The sequence below is a fragment of the Cicer arietinum genome, chromosome 7, assembly GCF_000331145.2.
Source record: "Cicer arietinum cultivar CDC Frontier isolate Library 1 chromosome 7, Cicar.CDCFrontier_v2.0, whole genome shotgun sequence".
NCBI lineage: Eukaryota > Viridiplantae > Streptophyta > Magnoliopsida > Fabales > Fabaceae > Cicer > Cicer arietinum.
In genome coordinates this window covers 14138845-14159173 of record NC_021166.2, presented here as the reverse complement: position 1 = coordinate 14159173, position 20329 = coordinate 14138845, and the positions used below count along the sequence as shown (strand labels likewise).

The window sequence follows — 20329 nt, the reverse complement described above, 5'->3', positions numbered from 1 at the left end:
TCATTGATTGCATAAGCCTTTGGTATATCAATTAAAGGTCGATGTCAGAAAGTGGTTGTTTGACATTAATCAGGGGTTCAAGGGATGAGCTTCTAGGCTAGAATGGTGTATTATAGATTTGATATTTTTATGTAACTTAAAGACTAAGCTATGTATTTTGCCTTTATTTCTTATTTTTTTGAAGTTGGACTCTTTATCGAATGGGCTAGCCGAGGAAGGTTCAGAAATTATATGTCAAATAATATTGTTGGTGGAGGAAAAAGAACTCAGCAGAAGCAGAAGTGCTTCCTCGGTCAAGGCAATTGACAATTCTTCATCCTATGCAAATTTTTAGTAGTTTATGAGTATTTATTTAGTATACTTGTCTTAGGTTTTTAATAATGTTACGAGTTATTTGAACATATTTTAGTTTTGTAGCTCTTTAATCAATTTGGTGAATATGATTTTGATTTCTTTCCTAATCAGAAAATTGTTAGTAGTGTTGTTTTACTTCTTTGTTCACCTTATTAGGTTGATCATTTGGAGTTAAATAACACTTCCAAAAGTTTTGCAGTTATCGAGTATGATGTTTAAGGAATAAGGAATTCAATAGGAGTTTTGCTATTCAATCTCGCCGACATAACATGCTCATGTGACAAGCTAATAAAGGAGAAATTTGCAAAATCAATATACTAATATATATATATACACACACACACACGCTTAATTTCGATAATGAAAGCATTAGTTCGCTAAGTTAAATTGTTCGAATTTGATCATATTTGAAGTCCATTGTGGGAACGTGATAGCTTCGTCACACATTAAACTATGACCCTTATTTAAGGTTTTTTTTAATAATTTTAATGGATATATTTGAATTGGTGTAGAGCAAAGACGACAAAGGCTTCTTAGAGCCTCAAAGATTCAAGATTCACATTTAAATTTTGCTACGTGGTTAATTTTTATTAGAGGTCAAATAAATTACATAATTCTTTTAAGAAAATCTAAAAAATAAATTAGAATTCTTTTATTAATGAAAGATCACAATAATAATCAGAATTGTTTTTTCTTATCATGATAAGTATTGAGTATAGAGATATAAAAATATTATCAATGTGTTTATATTAAATTGTTGTTCGAAACCCCTTTTTCACTTCATATTTATAATATTAATCAAAGATTTATTTATATTTACTTCTTAAAATAGAAGGTTGTAGGTTTAATAGATTTTGTTGTGGTTAATTCGAATTTTTTGAATTCTTTTTAATTAAATAAACTTTTAAAAAATTCTTAGTCTTATCTATTTTAAAAATAATTAATTTGAATTGGAATTAATTAGATAAAGTCGTAGACTCCTTGTCTCCTTCTAATTTAATATATTATCACCTTTATTTGTATGATACACCTCAAAGTATAGAGCAAAGAAATGGAGTCATTTACAAAATACATAAGCCACTATTATATACATTATTTCATGTAAAATAAATCAAATAATATATAAAAATAAAATTATATTTTTATCAAATAAAATAAAAAAATAATAAAAAAAGAACAATAAAAAAATTAAACTTGGAGAAATTGGATGTCCTTAGAGTCAGTTAAATAAATAGTTGACCAAGAAGAGAGACAAATATAAAACTCTCAATTCATGATTAAATGAATTATTCAATTTAGCAAGACAATAAACACAAGTATTATCGATATGTAAGGTGTGAATTTTACAAAATAAAATATATAAATTAATACCTATATGAAATATTATTTGAATTTATAAGGTTGGCATTATTTTTTTAAAATTATTTTCTATTCACTTTTTTAAAGTGAAAAAAAAAGAGAAATTATTTTTATTTTTGTGATAATTCTTTAATAACGGAAATACTATATTTTGTTGGTGACAAGAAAAAATATGGCTAGCTATTTATGCATACACATGAAGAAGTTATTTTGCCAAAATAAAAGTCTTTTAAAATATTAAATGAACCTAGTTGATTTTGTAGTTTTTTGTTTTATTTTTGTTTTGGTATTATATATTTTTCTTCTTATATCACACAGTACGCCAAAAAAAAAAAAAATGGATTAGAAATTACGATGTATGTTTTATGGATTTAACCATGTGAATTGTAATGTGACTTCGTTGTTGTGGCTTGTAAATGTTGTTATGGTCTTTATTTAGATTATAATAAGACCGCTGACAGAGTCAAACTGTCAATTTGTTCATCAATCAATCTTCCGCGTATGAGAATGACTCCCAAACTTCTTGGGAGAACCAAAATAAAGGATATTACTCTAAATTTTATCCATATACTTCAAATTGGTTGCAGGGTTGTTTAACTATATTTTAATCTTAAGAATTCAACTATTAATTAAAATAAAATATAATTTTAATAATTAAAAATAAAATGAATTTTAATTTTTTACAAAATATTCTCAACTTTTAAATTTGAATCTCTATTTTAATAAGTTTTCTTTTTTTAAAAATAATATTTTTAATCTCTATAAAATTAAATCGAGATTAAAAATGAATAAAAAAATATTTAGTGACTAAACTTAAGAGATTCTAATCTTCTAGGATTAAAAGTATAATTAACTAAAAAAATCAACTCTCATTTTATTATATTATAAAAAATAAAATAAAAATTGAAGATTTTGCGCAAGTCCAATAGCCAACTTAGTTGTTGGAAAAATAAAAAATATAGACATTTAACTAACAATCGCAACACAATAAAATAACGAGGAAATTTTAAATTGAGAAAAGACTACAATCGCGGAAGACAACAAGAGAACAACACTTTGTGAAAATTGTTACATAAATTTATCTCAATCTCATAATGACTTCATATACTTATATTCTTTAAAGTAAATATTTAAAATACATCTCACAACATTATAACTCAAGAGTATAAGAAAAAATAAAAAATAAAGTACAATCTAAAGTATTTTTGATATCTAAATTATAATAAAAATATAGAGTCATATATATACTCTTGGACTCTCTATTTCTCTATAATTACAAATAATATAAGATTTTTTTAAATGTTAAATTTCAACTAAATTTAACAATGACACTTCAGTGTCTAAGAGTTTAGTCTTATAAGTATAAATGACCTGGTTTAAATCTCCAAGAGTTAATTTTGTAAAACAATCTCTCCATTTAATTAATAAAAAAAAATATTTTTCAATTTTTTAAAAGTCTTGCAACTTCAGACATACTTTATGGAAGAATTGCTACGAAAAAATTTGATAGCGAAAGTATGTAGTAAACCGCCGTTTGGTTCAAGTTATGGAATAAAAAAAAATTCTTGTGTTTGGCATTTTCAAAAGTGCTTTTGTTAGAAAATGCATTCCTAAGAATAATTATTGGTACTTAATTGACCCAAATACTCTTGGAAATAATACAAGTAGTTCCTGGCTATTTTCTATGTGCGATTTTAGCAATTAAGTGCGGTTGCCAAATTCTATAACAACCGATAGCAATGAACGGTAATTGACCAACTAAACATTAATCACTACAAACTACTACCAAGCATCTATATATGAAGGATGATAAATTTGTATCTTTTCAAATGAAGCTTATTCCAGATTAATTTCCATTGGATAAGGATATGAACAAATTATAATGGGAATCAAGAGTGGATAAGGATATGACTTTTCAGAGTGGAATATATTGTATGAATCAAGACGTTATGTACATGTGGAACAACCATGTCAAATATTCTAGATATATATTATATATTAAATTAATGTTTAAAATTGTTCTTCTTCTATTGCAATTGGAGGAAAAGATCCAAAAATTTGACAAGAGAAAATAAATAATCAAATAATCATCATTATTATTTAATATCACATTGATTTCATCATTGAGACATTCAATTAGTCACATAATAATCTTAAATGTCAATAGTTTTGTCTTACAAGAAAACAAGCACATGGCATCTTAAAGATTAATAGGATCGATGACTAAAATATTGTGGCCACAAAAGAAACAATATAGAAGCAATTTGACACATATAATTATATATATATATATATATATATATATGTTAAAAATGTGATGGGAAATTGTGTATATCTACTTCTAAAAATATATCACAAACCTATTTAATATGGGTTATTTGTTGATGAAAATAAATATCCATAATACTTCTCTCGGTCTTATTTATAAAAAAAATAAAAATAAAAATAAATTAATTTATTTTATTTAAAATACATCAATAAAGTGAATATTATTTATAAAAAAAGTATATTTAAATCAAATGGATCAATTTAATTCAATTAATTTTCTTTAATTTTGATAGACTAATTACATATATTTTTAATTAAATAATTAAATAATTTTTTATTTATATAGATTTAACTCTTTTAAAGTAATTAACATATTTTAAAAAATAAATTATGTAATATTAACTATTAATAATTAAATAAATAGATAATATTATATGTACATATATAATCAATTAAATATAATTAAAGTATTAATCATTAATTCTATTACTTTACCATTTTTTATTTTAAGGAAGTCAAATTCCATTTAATACATAATTGACGTGACTTTTGATGATCAAACAAAAGTGTTTTAGTTTCCTCAGAATAAACAATATCTTTCAACAACTTCTATCCTGTATGGATGGACTATGTTAACTAAGTAACATTGCATCGATTTTGGTGTAGTCACTACCGTGTGATGCACTCACATGATTTTGACAAATACCACGATCTAAATTTTTATATTGGAACTTTTATTTATAAAATAATTAAAATTTGTCTTAAGAACTGAAATATCTAATCATTATCGGACGACTAAAATGCATGTGATTAGATGCATCTAATCTAAATCTAAGTGACATCCGTTTGTTTTCTAGGGGTACATCATCTCCCTATTATAATTAACAATTATATTTATTTTAGTTAAATATCTACAACTGTATTTGGATATTTTAAATTTTTCAATATTTTATTTTCTTTTTATTTTCCTTTTCTCATCATATCAATATTATATTTATTATAATATTCTTTCTATCTTTTTATTTCTTAATAGATGTATTTGTTGAACTTAAATAAATCGTGTGTTTGTTTCAAATCTTTACATAAAAAAAAATTATTTTTTTAAATTAAAAGTTATTTTTATTGTTTGAATAATATTTATTTTAAATTTAAAAAAAAATCATTTTTTAGTTAAGAGTTGAAAATAATAGTTTCACGTGAGAAAGAAAAATTATATATAATTAAAAAATACGGAACTTAATTAATTTTGTATCATATTTCTCTCTCATTTATCTCAAGAGACAAATATAAAAAACTATTATTTTTTGTTTTTTTATTTTTAATAAAAAAAATGATTTTTTTAAACATCTGAAACAAATATCATTCAAACATTAAAAATTAATTTTTTATTGGTTTAATTGCAATTTTAGTGCTTCTATTTTTACTGAGTCACGAAATTAGTCTCTCTATTTTAAAATGTGACAATTTCGATTCCTCTTTTTGTTTTTTTAAGTAAAAAATGATAATGCGAAATGTTTTAAATAATGTGACATATGATAGGATAATATAAAATGATTAACATTAATTAAATTAACTTTCAACTTCAATTTTTTTCTTCATATTTTTAATTTAACTAATGATATATAAATAATAAATACATCTAGATAAAAGACCATTTTCGCGAATTAGTAATAATAGAAGGACTAAAATTATAATTAAGTTTTTTTTTAATTTAAAAATTTAAATTTTTTTATTAAAAAATCTGAAATAAACGCACATATGTGTTATTTGGGTATAGTAAAAAAAAAATTCCAAATTATATATTCAATACATACATGTCCTCAAATTATATCATATTTGATAAAATTTAAAAAAAAAAGAGCATTTTCCCTTATTTTAAACAATTTAAGAGAACATTTTTATATTTAAAAATATTGAGATATCAAATTCATAATAATTTGAGGACTTCGAATGATAATTTAGTACGTTATTGGTGGACAATTAGTATTAAATAAACTGAAGGTTGACTAAAAAGGAAAAGAAAAAGACAAGACCCGTTAAAACCTTGATTTCTTGAAGGAAAAGTAAATAACACAGAAGTTTTGCAAGCAGGGATTCCGAAACCGCCAAGGAAAAAGTAAGTGTTCGTTCCTTGCCTGGTTACACTATAAATATTACATAATTCGCGTTTCAAAACTTTCAATTTTACAATAATCACTTATCTTAACTTTCACTTCTTGCATAGCTAAAGAATCGAAGGTTCCAATCAATGAGAGACACCACACAGTATGTTCCCCTTACACCAAGATTTAATGATATCTTAAACAAAATTTCACAATTTGTGGAAAAAGGTAGGAAAAATCAAAGTACAAGGAGATTGCTTAGGTCAATTTTAAAAGATTTAACTCCTGTAGTACAAGACATTAAGCAATACAATGAACATTTGAATCCACCTAGAGAAGAAATTAAGACTTTAATAAAAGAAAATGATGCACAAGAAAGCTCATGCAAATGTTCCTTTAAGAATAATACTTGGTGGAACAAGTGTTTCTCTTGGTTTCATCTTAGCTGTGAAAATATTGTTGATGATAATCAATCTCTTATTGTGAATGATGTTAAAGAGACACTTTATAAGGTTAGAGAAATTCTTGAGATTCTTAATAAAGAGAATTTTGAGAGGAAATTATATGGATCTGAGGGACCAATTTTCAAGAGTCCTTTTGGTGTTCCTGAGAAGCTAGAAGAATTCAGTGTTGGGTTTGATGTAGCATTGAGCAAATTGAAAATGGAGGTTCTTAGGGATGGTAGTTCTACACTTGTGTTGACTGGTTTGGGAGGACTGGGAAAAACTACTTTGGCTACAAAGCTTTGTTGGGACGAACATGTAAAAGGTATGTGGTAAAATCCTCTTTGAATCTTTCATGCATTATAAATATTGGCTAACTTGTTCTTCTTATACATCAGTTATCACAGTTCTATGTCAGATTATAAAATTTGCTATGACTACTTTAGGGAATATGGAAGTTTTACCAGTAAATAATGGATGGAAATAGGGAACAAGTTTTTAAATTGCAGTTGCAGTACATTGCAAAATGTTATATTAAGGTAGAAATCGGTTGATGCGGCCATAATTGCGGTTGCGATGTTGTTGCCGTTGCAGAGACCTCTAAATTTGTTATATTGCGGCTGTAATTACAGTTGCGGACTACAATTTATAACCTACTAGGGGCATAAGGAATATTTTATATAAATATTTCTGATGAGTAGAGAGGCTTAAAGTTGTGTTCATGCTCACTAAATGCAGCTAGTTTTGCCTTTGAGAAGTTATTATGTTTACAAAGGGTTCATTATTGTCTAATTTACATCATATTAACACGTTGTAGGTGTTCTCTTTGAAATCACAAGTCTAGGTCCACCTCTATCAAGGGTCAGTGATGTGCCTTCTTGATGATAGCCTAATATTTTGAGGATTGTGTCATGGTTGTCCTTATCCTTTTTTTCCTCTTACCTTTTATAAGAGTGACCTACCTTAGGGTTTGGTCCCCCACCTTTCTCAAGTCCAACCCTCTTTGGTGTGTGTGGTCTCCATATATAGGAATTGAAATAGGTCAGGTCAGTCGAAACTTTTTTAAAAGTTTATTTAGCTAAAAGTGCCAGACTATAGGCCACCAAAAATTCCTTTAAGGCCTATCATGCCAGCCTATTATTATTATTATTATAAATAAATTACTATTATTATTATTATTATTATTATTATTATTATTATTATTATTATTATTATTATTATACACTGTGTGTTATGTGTTAAATCATTAATTTTCTAACCTTTTCTATAACTTATGCATTATAGGCTTGACGCTCATGAGATACGTCCGGTACCAAACTGTTTTGATACTCGGTCCACTAATTTGCTAACCTTTTTATTGCTAACCTTTTCTCTAACTTTTGGACCAAGTAGCCAGACACTTTGGTACCGAACAATAGGAATTTTCATATTTTTTGCAAATCTGGCTTTAACATAGAATTAGGTAATTTTCTTTTCTGATAAGTGTTCATTTAGTTGAGCATGTTAAACGTAGTAATATATTATTTTGTGGCAGCACATGGACATAATGAAATTGGGTACTTTGTTCACATGCATTCTGAAAAGGGACAAGACATCAAATGCTTTGGCCTTACAATTGTCTCTGGTTTTACTAGGTAAATTCAAGGAAAACATTATATTTGTCACCCTCTCAAAAACACCCATGTTGAAGATTATTGTAGAGAGACTATTTGAACACTGTGGATATCCAGTGCCTGAGTTTCAAAGTGACGAAGATGCAATTAATAGATTGGGACTTTTGCTGAAGAAAGTGGAGGGAAGTCCGCTATTGTTGGTCCTAGATGATGTTTGGCCTGGCTCTGAAACAATTGTCGAGAAACTTCAATTCCAGATATCAGATTACAAAATTTTGGTGACTTCAAGGGTTGCCTTTCGAAGACTTAGCACAACATGTATCTTAAAACCTCTTGCTCATGAACATGCAGTAACACTTTTTCGTCACTATGCTCAGACGGATAAAAATAGCTCAAATATTCTTGACAAAGATCTTGTAGAAAAGGTACTTGTTCTTACTTCCCTACATGTGTATTAGCTGCTATACTAGTTTTTTGGTCTGAAGCTGTTCCATTGAGATAGATACAACAAGATCGTACATGATCATTTGGAACTTCTTTTTTGTTAAAACAAACACATCATTGAACTCACATTTGTTTTGCACTCAAATTGAAGGTTGTGGAAAATTGCAAAGGTTTACCGCTTGCGATTAAAGTAATTGCTACATCACTCAGAAATCGGCCTGATGATGTGTGGCAAAAGATAGTGAAGGAACTGTCGCAAGGTCATTCTATACTTGATTCTAATACTGAATTACTTACTCGCCTCCAAATGATCTTGGATGTTTTGGAAGATGATCCCGTAATCAAGGAGTGCTTCATGGACCTAGCCTTATTTTCCGAAGACCATAGAATTCCAGCTGCTGCTCTCATTTATATGTGGGCAGAGTTGTATGGACTAGACGACAACGGAATAGAAGCAATGGACATCATCAACAAATTAGGCTCCATGAATCTAGCTAATGTCTTTATAGCAAGGTACAATGACATTATATTTTCTTCAAGGCCACTTAAATAAATCCTTAAATATCTAATGAACTATATACTCTACAGAACTCTTGAGAGAAATTTTTATCTTGAAGTAATTAACCTCTGCTCATTTACCAGGAAAAATGCAAGTGGCACAGACACTTACAACTACAATAACCACTTCATCGTCCTTCATGATCTTATAAGAGAGCTTGGAATTCACCAAAGCACCAAGGAACCGATTGAGCAGAGAAAAAGACTGATGATTGACATAAATGAAAATAAAATTGAATGGTGTTGTGGGGAGAAGCGGCAAGACCTGATGAACCGTGTACTGTCAAAATTTCTTAGATTATGTGTTCAACAAAATCCCCGACAGCTCTCTGCCCGTATATTGTCGGTATCAACTGGTTAGTAATACTAATGCTTATATGTTTCTCTAAATTATACCACTTACTCGTGAAGAAAAAAGTGCTATTAAAAAACTTGCTGCAATCATTCATGCATTCCTTTTCCACTATTGATCTCGTATGTGTTGCATTTTCAGATGAAACTTGTGCGTCAGATTGGTCCCAAATGCAACCATCTCAGACTGAGGTTCTGATTTTAAATCTTCATAACAAGAAGTACTTATTTCCAGAGTCGATGGACAAAATGAGTAAACTAAAAGTTCTTATAATCACAAACTATGGTTTCCATCCTTCTGAACTGAACAACTTCGAGCTACTTGACTCTTTAACCAACCTGAAAAGAATCAGACTAGAGCGAATTTCTGTTCCTTCCTTCGGCACATTGAAGAATCTGAAAAAACTATCCTTGTACATGTGTAATACGCAACTGGCTTTTGAAAAGGGTAGCGTCCTAATTTCGGACGTGTTTCCGAATCTTGAAGATTTGAACATTGATTACTGCAAAGATATGGTGGTATTGCCTACTGGTGTCGGTGATATCATCACTTTAAAGAAACTCAATGTCACTAATTGCCACAAGTTTTATGCACTACCTCAAGATATTGGAAAATTGGAGAATTTGGAACTTCTAAGGCTCAGTTCCTGTACTGATTTGGAAGCGATACCGGATTCTATTGGAAATCTTTTTAATCTTAAACTTGTTGACATATCAGACTGCATAAGCCTTTCAAGTTTACCCGAGGAATTTGGCAATCTTTGCAATCTAAGAAATCTGTACATGGCAAGTTGTGCAAGTACTGTATTGCCATTCTCGGTCGTCAATCTTCAGAATTTGAAGGTGATAACATGCGACGAAGAGACGGCTGCTTCATGGGAAGGTTTCCAACCTATGCTTCCCAATATGAAGATAGAGGTCCCTCATTTTGATGTTAATTTAAATTGGCTTCAATAAATGATCACCTAAGACCTCTTCTTTGAATGGATTTTGTATCACTGTTTGTGTTATTTGAATAGCCAACAAAGGTTGTTATAGATGGTAGGGAGTTGACTCATACCCTACAAGGGTGTAGATTCAACTCCTGCCGTCAACTTGAGTACCTCACTGGTAGGTAATCTGTAAGTATCTTTATTAGTCTCTGGAAACTAACTTACCTAAATTTTTTTTGATCTAAAAATTAATAAGAAACCTCCTCCTTGTATTGTTTCTAATTCATGTTTCTATACGGTTCTCTAGTAGTATCAAGTTTGTTGTAAATACTTTTGCTACTATTTTGTTGCTTAAAATAGGTAGGAGATTTCATATATGTTGCTTGTATTATTTGTTGTGTAATGTCATGGATACAAATAAAGTTAGTTGGTGCCCAATAAATTGTTGAAGTGTTTTTTCTTAGTTGATCCCTTTTGAATTTTATCTTTTGTCCCTCCATTTTTGGTCTGATTGGTGTCTTGACAAATGTGGTTTATGCTATTCAATCGTGTAAATTTTCTCTTTACTTGAAAACATGTGTGGCAAGAAGCTTGGTTGCTTAGTTTAGGTGGCTTATCCTCTTGTCTCGTAGTTGTTTAATTTTCCGGGTTTATGAGTTTCAACACCTTCTTTACCAAAATGAAACGAAGAAGGAAAAAAGATAACGTGTGTAGCAAAGTGCGAAGTATCTTGTAAGATAAACTCAGTCACTGCAATTTGAAATAGTCACTTATTCCAAAGAAATAATTTACTAAGCAATGATGTGTAGGAATAGATAATGTAGTTAACTTTGTTAGTTATGGATGTTAGAAGTTATGCAAGTTATCTCAAAAAGTGTCACATTGGCACCTTGTATAAATACATCGTTTGTATCAACCGTTCTCAATCAATCAATTCAACTATTTTCTTCTCTTTCTATCAAGTTTCATACACGGTAACATAGCAGGTTATTCTCACTATACTTTCTCAACTCTGAAAGAGCACTTCTGAGCCACCAGGAGATCTTGCTGTTAATTGGCTTTGGAAGCAACAAATATCTAAATTCAATCTTAAGCAAGTCTAGTAGCTTCTTAATCTATTTACATAGTCCAATATGAGTCTTAAGTACAGTGTTAACCAACAACCAGTCACAACTTCTTTTGTTTGTGAGTTTTCTACTAAAAAACAAACAACCATTTCAGGTATTTTCATATCCAAATTAGCATAATGAATTCTAGATACTGGTATCACAGATTATGTTACAGAGAGCCTATCAAACCTTTCAAACCTTAAAGGCATTCGTTCATTGTAGAATGAACCCGGATCCTCAATAGTTGTTGTATGGTAATAGGGAATGCATATATGTCTTTACGTATAAAGTGATCAAATTAGTCCTTTTACAACTTTGAAATTCCTTTTTCATCATCTCCAAGAGGGTGATACATTGTGTATTGTTAATGAATGACAATGGAAAATTGATTTTGACATCTTTAAAAACTATTGAATATAATTGATTTTGCTATTAAAATTGACTAGAATATGAGATGCGCATCACATGGATCGACTTTAACATATTACTATTATTGTAAATAAGATTTTAAAATTTCAAAAATAATATAATTTATTGATTTTGTTTGTAGAGTATTTTTTTCAAGTGAGTTTATTTGAGTAATTATTATATATAAGTTTATAAACACACATTTGAGAATATATAGAATGTTTCGGAGAATGTAATGTCAACTAATTCATATATTAAATTATTATGTTAAAATTTTAGTTAGATTTTGATGAATGAATAAAATTTAAGACCTAAAAAAATATTTAGCAGTTTGATAAATTGATTTATAATTTAACATCTTATATGACATTTCGCTCGATAAAAAAAAATATTATGAAAAAATATCCATGTATTAAAATGTATTAATACAAGTATAAAGTTAATAGTATTTTATAAATCAACTACATATTTTATTTGTCTTTTATATTAACCATTAATTATTAATGGTTGAGATTTAATTGCATAGAAAGTTCAGCTTCCCTTAAACAAACAAAGTGTCCCTCGAAAAGCCCCAAAGGCGAAGAACAACTCCAACACTGTCTCTTGAAACTCTCCAAAATCCAATTCAAACACTTCCACTCTCACATTTATATAAATTCAATTAAAGCCTCTCTCACTTTTATTAATAACCAAACAACCCCTTATGGCTCTTCTTCACAAGGTTCCATCTTTCTCCTCTCCACGTTCACCTCTCAACACAGATTACCATTTTCTCAACAATCAACGCCACCCCATTTCTTCATTCAACTGCGCCATTTCACCCTTCACAGAAAAACACTCCAAAGAAAGATACCAAAGAGACCAATGGGTTTATCAAAAAACGACGTCGTGTAATCACACCCCTTTTACTGATTCAATAAGAGAGGATGACATAGCTTCACAACTTCCAGAGCTGAAAAAGCTTCTTCAGGTATTGAAGGAGAAGAGAGAAAGTGAAGGGAAGTGTAGTGAAGGGAAGTGTGCTCCTGGGGATGTGTTTTTGGTTGGAACAGGACCTGGTGATCCTGAATTGTTGACTCTTAAAGCTGTTAGAGTTATTAAAAGTGCTGATTTGTTGTTGTATGATAGGTTGGTTTCTAATGATGTTTTGGATTTGGTTGGTCCTTTTGCTAAACTTCTTTATGTTGGAAAAACTGCTGGATACCATAGTAGAACTCAGGTAAATTATTAAGTTAATGTATTTTTTGTGTTTTTTCAAATGGGGTTGTTTTAATTTTTTTGTTTGTTATTTGTTTAAGCTTGAAAATTTATGATTGCATATCAATTATTATATCCTAATAGGATTTCGTTTTTTTTTTACCTTTTTATTATCACTTTTGCATTTTTCCCTTTGTTATTGGTTATTTGCTTTAGCCAAATTTTTTTATGATTACATTTCAATTACTATAGGATTTTGTTGTTTTTTTTTTTCCTTTTTTATTTTTGGATTTGGGTGAGTTTTATTTTGTTGGGATATAGTTGTTTTGCTTACTTTATACTGATGAAATGAATTTTTTTTTTATTTGTGAACTTGTTGCAGGAGGAAATACATGAGTTGCTTTTGAGTTTTGCAGAAGCTGGTGCTACTGTTGTGAGACTTAAAGGGGGTGATCCATTGGTGAGTTTTCATCTGGAATTGTCTGTGTAATACCAACACTTCAGGTTGAAAGTATGTTCGAGTGTCTGACATTGACACTCATACGACAGAAACACCTTTCGTTATTTCATTCACTTTACAAGTTCTGTTTTCTCAAATAATTACTAGTGTATATTTGCCGGTGTTTGTGTCATATTTGGTGTCCGGGGTTCATTGTTTGGCATTGTTTAGTGTAGGATATTGGTGAAGGATTAGAGTGTAATGGCTTGTATGATGCACATATGTTGAATGTGAATGTCTTATTGTGCTTTATTGTTTGGTGTTTGTAGGTGTTTGGAAGGGGTGGGGAGGAAATGGATTTTTTGCAACAGCAAGGTATCCATGTGAAAGTTATTCCAGGTATGCCGCTGATGTTTTTATCTTTATCGTGCTGAAACTGTTAATAGTTTGAATCATCATCAATGTCAGTTGGCACTATTGCTCCATTGTTGTGTTTGTGTGTGTATGTGTCTGAAAATGCTATTTTATGCAAAAAGTTTTATCTTAAGATTCCTGATTTTTTTGACACTAACTTCATGTCTTACTTTATATCTTTATTCCCTTTCTTTCACATGCTCCATCACATTTATTCTTCCCAATCCACTACCACTCATATTTATATTGGTTTAAATACTGGTAATGAGCATTAAAGTCCTATCTAGCACCAACACGTGTCAGTGTCCGACACCAATACATGTGGTAATATTCAATCACTTTTATTGTCTTAGATTATTACAAGTGTCTATGTATCAGTATCAATGTCGTGTCTGGTGTGCGTGTATCTGTTTGTGCTTGATAGAGTGAAACACTCATTGTTCTTTTATTAAAATTGTAGGAATGAGTATGATTGACTGTTAGGAACCTAATAATTGGATTCCAATGATTTAGAGGAAAAACACGAATATTTAGAAAAAACATATAAGAAATAATATGAGAGAATCTCTCAAAAGAAAATGATACACAAGAGTGGATACACTCCTACAATGGTTTACACCACTCAATTTCTAAAGTTGATAAAAGATGATTTCTAAAGGGGTGGAAGCTTCTATTTAAAGACTTCCAATACATTAGGATAAGGATTAGATTCAGGTAACTAACTAATAACAAACAGCAAAACAGTTACACCTATACAACTACTAACAACCTAGGAACAGCACCGCTAACAAACTCCTATTATCCCCTATTTCTATATCCTAACACTAATTAAACGCAAATATGGAATTCTATGAGAAAGTAGACAAAAGTGGGAAAAAAATGGGTTTTCATTTTCACCAGACGGATTTATTATGGAAAATGGTTAGTTATTGAAGTTTGAACTGGTTATCTCTCATTAATCAATCTATAACAGACATATCATAAACTTTATATAATCGGTAGCAAAAAGAAAGTAGTTAATTTTTCTACATTATAAAACAATATATCCATGTGCATTAAAATGAACTGCAACTTGTCAAGTGAGTCTGTCATCCTTATAGTGTATACTAGATCATTGAAAAGGAATGCGAAATGAAAGTTTAAAATGTTAGCCTGCACCTGTTTTTGTTTTGATCTAATTATCATTTCTTAAAGATAAGGAAGGTGAAATTGAAATGGTGGTTTTGTTACAATTGAATTAGTTCTCATTGCTTGCAGGTATAACTGCAGCATCTGGAATAGCAGCAGAGTTGGGGATTCCATTAACTCACCGTGGTATAGCAAATAGTGTGAGATTCCTCACGGGGCATTCAAGGAAAGGAGGAACCGATCCTCTATTTGTATCAGAAAATGCAGCCGATCCTGATTCTACCTTGGTGGTTTATATGGGCTTGTCAACGTTCCCTTCCCTTTCACAGAAATTAATGCATCATGGTTTGTCGCCTCAGACCCCGGCTGTTGCCATTGAGCGAGGGACCACACTGCAGCAACGCACAGTAAGATTGATCATGTCTGCCTTTTCACAACATAACTGTTTTCTTTTCGTTAAGTTGATTGAGTTACTAATTATTTGTTTTTTTTTACGTAATCACATTTATCGATATAATAAAAACATAGAGGACTTTGGTTTATAATATAATGATTATTTTTATTTAAACATAATATTATCCAAATTTTTATTTGAGTTGCCTTTACTTTCATTAATATTGACAAAATAGTTGTTTACATGATACTTAATGATAAAAGATTGAGAAATAATGTTAGCAAGACAAACTTTCCAACACACATAATGTTAAAATTTATGTGGGTTCCAATAAATTTAAATGGGATCTACACAATTTGATGGGACTCAGTGTGAATTTCAACTAATAGAAGAGAGTGTGTTACTAGCATTTATGTAGAGATTTGAACTATGTCCCTTGGTTACAAGATCAAACTCTTACAATTGAGGTGACATTTCATGGACAAATGACTAACACTTCTTTCAAGGATTTGTAGATGACTTTTTTTATTGATGTGAACTTCTTTGAGGGAAGGATTTTAATTGTGCACTTCAGAATGATAGTTGACATTGGAATGATTAGTAAACATGATTGTATAATAAGAATCCATGTCTTCTGAGATCAACATTTTAGGATGCTATGTCCAATATGACTGATCATGCATTATATTTGAAATCATGCAGGTGTTTGCAGAACTGAAGGACCTTCCTGAGAAAATTGCATCCACAGGGTTGGAGTCGCCTACACTGTTAATAATAGGAAAAGTTGTTGAGTTATCACCATTTTGGCCAATTCCTACAAAACAAGAATCATGTTTGATGCAGGCTTGATGGATTTTAAGATCCATGTAATTTGAGTGTATTATCAGATGTTTAGGGAAATGACTAACTTCTGCACATGGATTGCGGTTTCTGTTGGGTTTGCGCAGAAGTATTCAGAACAAATTTTGATTCAACATGATCTGGATTTGGAATAAAACAAAGTAATGCACATATTTTTTATCATTTTTAACTGGGGAACAAAGTACAAGGATTGGTTTACTTTTCAGAGTGATTAGGTCAAATTTTAGCCATAAGCTATTTAGGATCATTCTTTAATAGAGCAAAAAGCAGATTAGTCTCAAGAGGTGATTTTATTACTTCAGTTAATCAATGTTATCTAGAATTTGGTGATGCTTCTTTCAGCATTCATTTGTTATGTACCTTGCTTGTGGACCATATTGTCGCAGTGTTTTTCTCATGATTTCAAATTGTGATTACAGTTACAAATGCAATACGGTTGTAACCAATAGCAGAGTTTAGGTGGGACTAATGGTGGCCGTGGTCATCCTCCCAAAAAAATTCTATATAAGTAAAAATACACTTAGTAAAAAGAAAAAAATTACACATCCTACCCTCACCATAAACCTAACGCGATTCCTTCTCTATCTCTCAATTTTGCGGTGCATAATTCCAACGTCCTTGATTTGAAACTGCAGTGCTTAAATCACAACATTAATATATCTATTTGTTTGAGGAGAATTGATAAACATAATTTTATTTAACAAGTTTTGAGAAATATTTTAAAGTTGATTAGAGCATCTCCAACAATTCTAACAATTTAAGACAGTTAGTGGGACTTAGATAGACTTATCTAATGAACTCATATTGAGTTCACCATTGGACCGAGTTTTAACAGAAAAAATTTCTCAAAAAGCTGAGAAATACCAATTTGACCTTCAATATATTACTAGTGTGTAATCCATGCGTCGCATGGATACAAATTTCTATTTTGATAAATATATTATTATATTAATTTATATAATATAACAACTTGAATTAGTATTGACATTAAAGACATAATTTTATTGGCATTGACATTAAAGATATAATTTAAATTTTATCATCAATTCAATTCCATACAAAAAAAATAACTTACAATAAACAAATCTAAAGAGAATAATATCATTTACATGTTTACAAATTATTGAAAAGTTCATTGTACACAACATTTTTTGTGTCAGCACATGGTTTTCCTTCTTCGTCTAAAATAACGATCTTCAGTCCTTCCATACATTTTACTCGTGAAATAACCACATACAACCGACCATGAGTAAATACAGATCACTTTAAATACAAAAAAGAGATTGACGTTGACTCTTATTTATGGTCATTGCAAAACACAACGACAATGAAAATTATCTTCTCTGTAATTTAAATGGGAAAGTTGGATCAGATGAAACCAAATTCATCCTTGTTATATAAATCTTATCACCGATGTTTTTTTCCCGTGATCACAGTTGCTCCAATAATATTTATACACAGTTCATTTATGAGCAATCTTGTTCCATTACATAGTCCATTAGCTTGATCAATATTACTCAAAAGGATGACTGTAACACCAATCTTTAATTTTAATCGGTGATTTGGAATTCCTGAACATTTCATGTCATTCAGGTGTGAACCAATTTCCATTCACAACACAATTTTCATAAAAAAGGAGAGTTGAGTCTGAACTATTAAATTCATCTTCCTCACCTGGAATTAATGATAAAACATAATCATTAACGATATCTACAGTATCATGAGTCGGAGCAAGTATTGCCCTTTCTTCATAGTATTTCAAATTCATCATGTTCTATAAAAACAGTAGATATGTCAATTCACACTCTAAAGTTGATATTTCAATAAAATAAAAAAATAAAATAAAAATTGAATAAGTTAGTTGGTAGTAGTTCTAGTTTACTTTTAACCTTACTTGAGTTTGAAAGAAACTGATTCAGGAATTTCAGGGTTGAATAAAAGCTTAGTACAATTCATTGCATTTTGTAGTTGGCTTTTACCATTAAACATCTTTACTTTTAGAAACTTAGCAAGTACAACAACATTTTGATTATAACCGGATTGCAAATATGCATTAAGTTCATCAACATAGGATCCAAACAGTGCACATTCAATCTTTATACTACATAAAGAAAATAAAAGTAGTTAATAATTAATAGAGAAAGTTATTAAATACTGAAAAAGTTTATATAGTATAAAAAGTCTCACCCATCTAATCTAACTCAATAACTTTAAATTTTCCAATAATATTTATACACAGTTCATTTATGAGCAATCTTGTTTCATGTTGGGTGAACTCACTCCTCAAGTGGAACCCACCAATTTTACTAGTATTATTATTATTATTGAAAAAAAAAAGAAAAAAAAAAGATTTTAATGGGTTTGGCCCACTTGAAGGTAATAAAAGGGATTTAGAAATCCCCAAGAATACATTGAAAAACAACGGAAGAAGAACAGTTGCCAGAGAAGAAAAATAAGGGTTTGGTTCCGGTGGTGGTAACATGTGTGTATCAAACTTGCTTCGTTTGATCTACAAAATTAGTATGTTATTCCTACCACTGAGTTTGTTACTTTAATATATAATTTGAGTAGTTTTATCTTCTCTGAGAGTTACTTTGGCATACCCACTTTAGTGGAAGGTTGTTATAAGGTTGTTATAAGGTTGTTATTGTTGATTGATATTCTCTATTGTTATTAGGAAGACTCTTTGTGTACCCATTAATTATTATAGTGGAAGTTTTACTGGACTAGGTCCCGTGGTTTTTATTCTCTCAATTTGAGGGAAGTTTTCAACGTTAAAAATTGCGTTTGTCTCATATTTAATTTTCTGCCAATTATTTTTGCTCTGTTCAATTGTATTTTCTGTTTGGTCATTTATATGCACAGGTGGGGGAAAAAAATATTCCGCACTATTGAGATAGTTATCGCTAATTATCTCTGGTTTTTTCTCAACAAAGTGGTATCTAGAGTTCGGTTATTTGATTTGTGCATTTAAATGGAGGAGGAAAATAAAGGTCCCAATATGATTAAACTCAACTCTTCTAATTATACACTTTGGAAGACTCTCATGGAAGGCATATTATACAATAAAGATTTTTATGATCCTATTGAGGGTGACACTGCTAAACCCGCAGATAAATCTGACGCTGACTGGAAGAAGATGAATAGAAAGGCAGTGGCGTTGATCAGGCAGTGGTTGGATCTTAGTGTGTATCCACATGTTGAAACTGAAATAGATGCTAACAAGATGTGGGAAAAATTAAAAGAGTTGTATGAACGAAAGAATGTGCAAAATAAAGCATTCTTGATTCGGAAGCTGGTGAATATGAAATACAAAGATGGGGATTCAATGGCAGAGCATATGAGTATTTTTCACAATACAGTGAATCAGTTGACAACTGCAGAAATTAAATTAGATGATGAGTTGCAAGCATTGTTATTATTGAGTTCCTTGCCTGATAATTGGGAAGTCCTTGTTGTGACGTTGACCAATTCAGCTCCAAGTGGAAAGTTGAAAATGTCAACAGTTAAAGAGAGCATGTTGAATGAAGAAGCTCGAAGAAAGGAACGTGGTTTGATTGGTTCTTCCTCAAAGTCAGAAGCACTAGTTACAGAGTCTGAATCAGTTGACAACTCCAGAAATTAAATTAGATGATGAGTTGCAAGTGTTGTTATTGTTGAGTTCCTTGCTTGATAATTGGGAAGTCCTTGTTGTGACGTTGACCAATTCAGCTCCAGGTGGAAAGTTGAAAATGTCAACAGTTAAAGGGAGCATATTGAATGAAGAAGCTCGAAGAAAGGAACGTGGTTTGATTGGTTCTTCCTCAAAATCAGAAGCACTAGTTACAGAGTCACGGGGGAGAAGTCAATCTAGAAACTTCCATAGACGCGACAACTCTGAAAGTCGTAGCAAGTCAAGAAGCAAGTCGAGGACTAGAAAGGAAGTGATATGTTATCATTGTGGCAAAGCGGGTCA

At 30.3% G+C, this 20329-nt stretch overlaps 2 protein-coding genes across 5 annotated transcripts; both read left to right on the top strand.

The window, feature by feature from the left end:
* The first annotated feature begins 5995 nt into the window (after positions 1 to 5995).
* LOC101512995 (probable disease resistance protein At5g66900) lies at positions 5996 to 10892 on the top strand. Of its 3 annotated transcripts, XM_012718204.3 has the most exons (6): positions 5996 to 6097; positions 6206 to 6851; positions 8161 to 8564; positions 8735 to 9096; positions 9226 to 9497; positions 9635 to 10892. In XM_012718204.3, the coding sequence occupies exons 2-6, from the start codon at positions 6230 to 6232 to the stop codon at positions 10447 to 10449; spliced, it is 2475 nt and encodes an 824-aa protein (XP_012573658.1). In that variant the 5' UTR covers positions 5996 to 6097; positions 6206 to 6229; the 3' UTR covers positions 10450 to 10892. The 3 variants fall into 3 exon arrangements, with proteins under 3 accessions (XP_012573658.1, XP_027192314.1, XP_073226891.1); XM_027336513.2 differs by lacking the exon at positions 5996 to 6097 and having other exon boundaries at positions 6134 to 6851; XM_073370790.1 differs by lacking the exon at positions 5996 to 6097 and having other exon boundaries at positions 6724 to 6851; positions 8061 to 8564.
* A 1606-nt stretch (positions 10893 to 12498) lies between these two features.
* LOC101512457 (S-adenosyl-L-methionine-dependent uroporphyrinogen III methyltransferase, chloroplastic) lies at positions 12499 to 16774 on the top strand. 2 transcript variants are annotated; one of them, XM_004509114.4, is made up of 5 exons: positions 12499 to 13160; positions 13521 to 13598; positions 13907 to 13976; positions 15249 to 15526; positions 16216 to 16774. In XM_004509114.4, exons 1-5 carry the CDS (start codon positions 12645 to 12647, stop codon positions 16360 to 16362), a joined length of 1089 nt encoding a protein of 362 aa, XP_004509171.1. In that variant the 5' UTR covers positions 12499 to 12644; the 3' UTR covers positions 16363 to 16774. The 2 variants fall into 2 exon arrangements, with proteins under 2 accessions (XP_004509171.1, XP_073219880.1); XM_073363779.1 differs by having other exon boundaries at positions 12506 to 13160; positions 15249 to 15540; positions 16216 to 16376.
* Positions 16775 to 20329: the final 3555 nt, after the last annotated feature.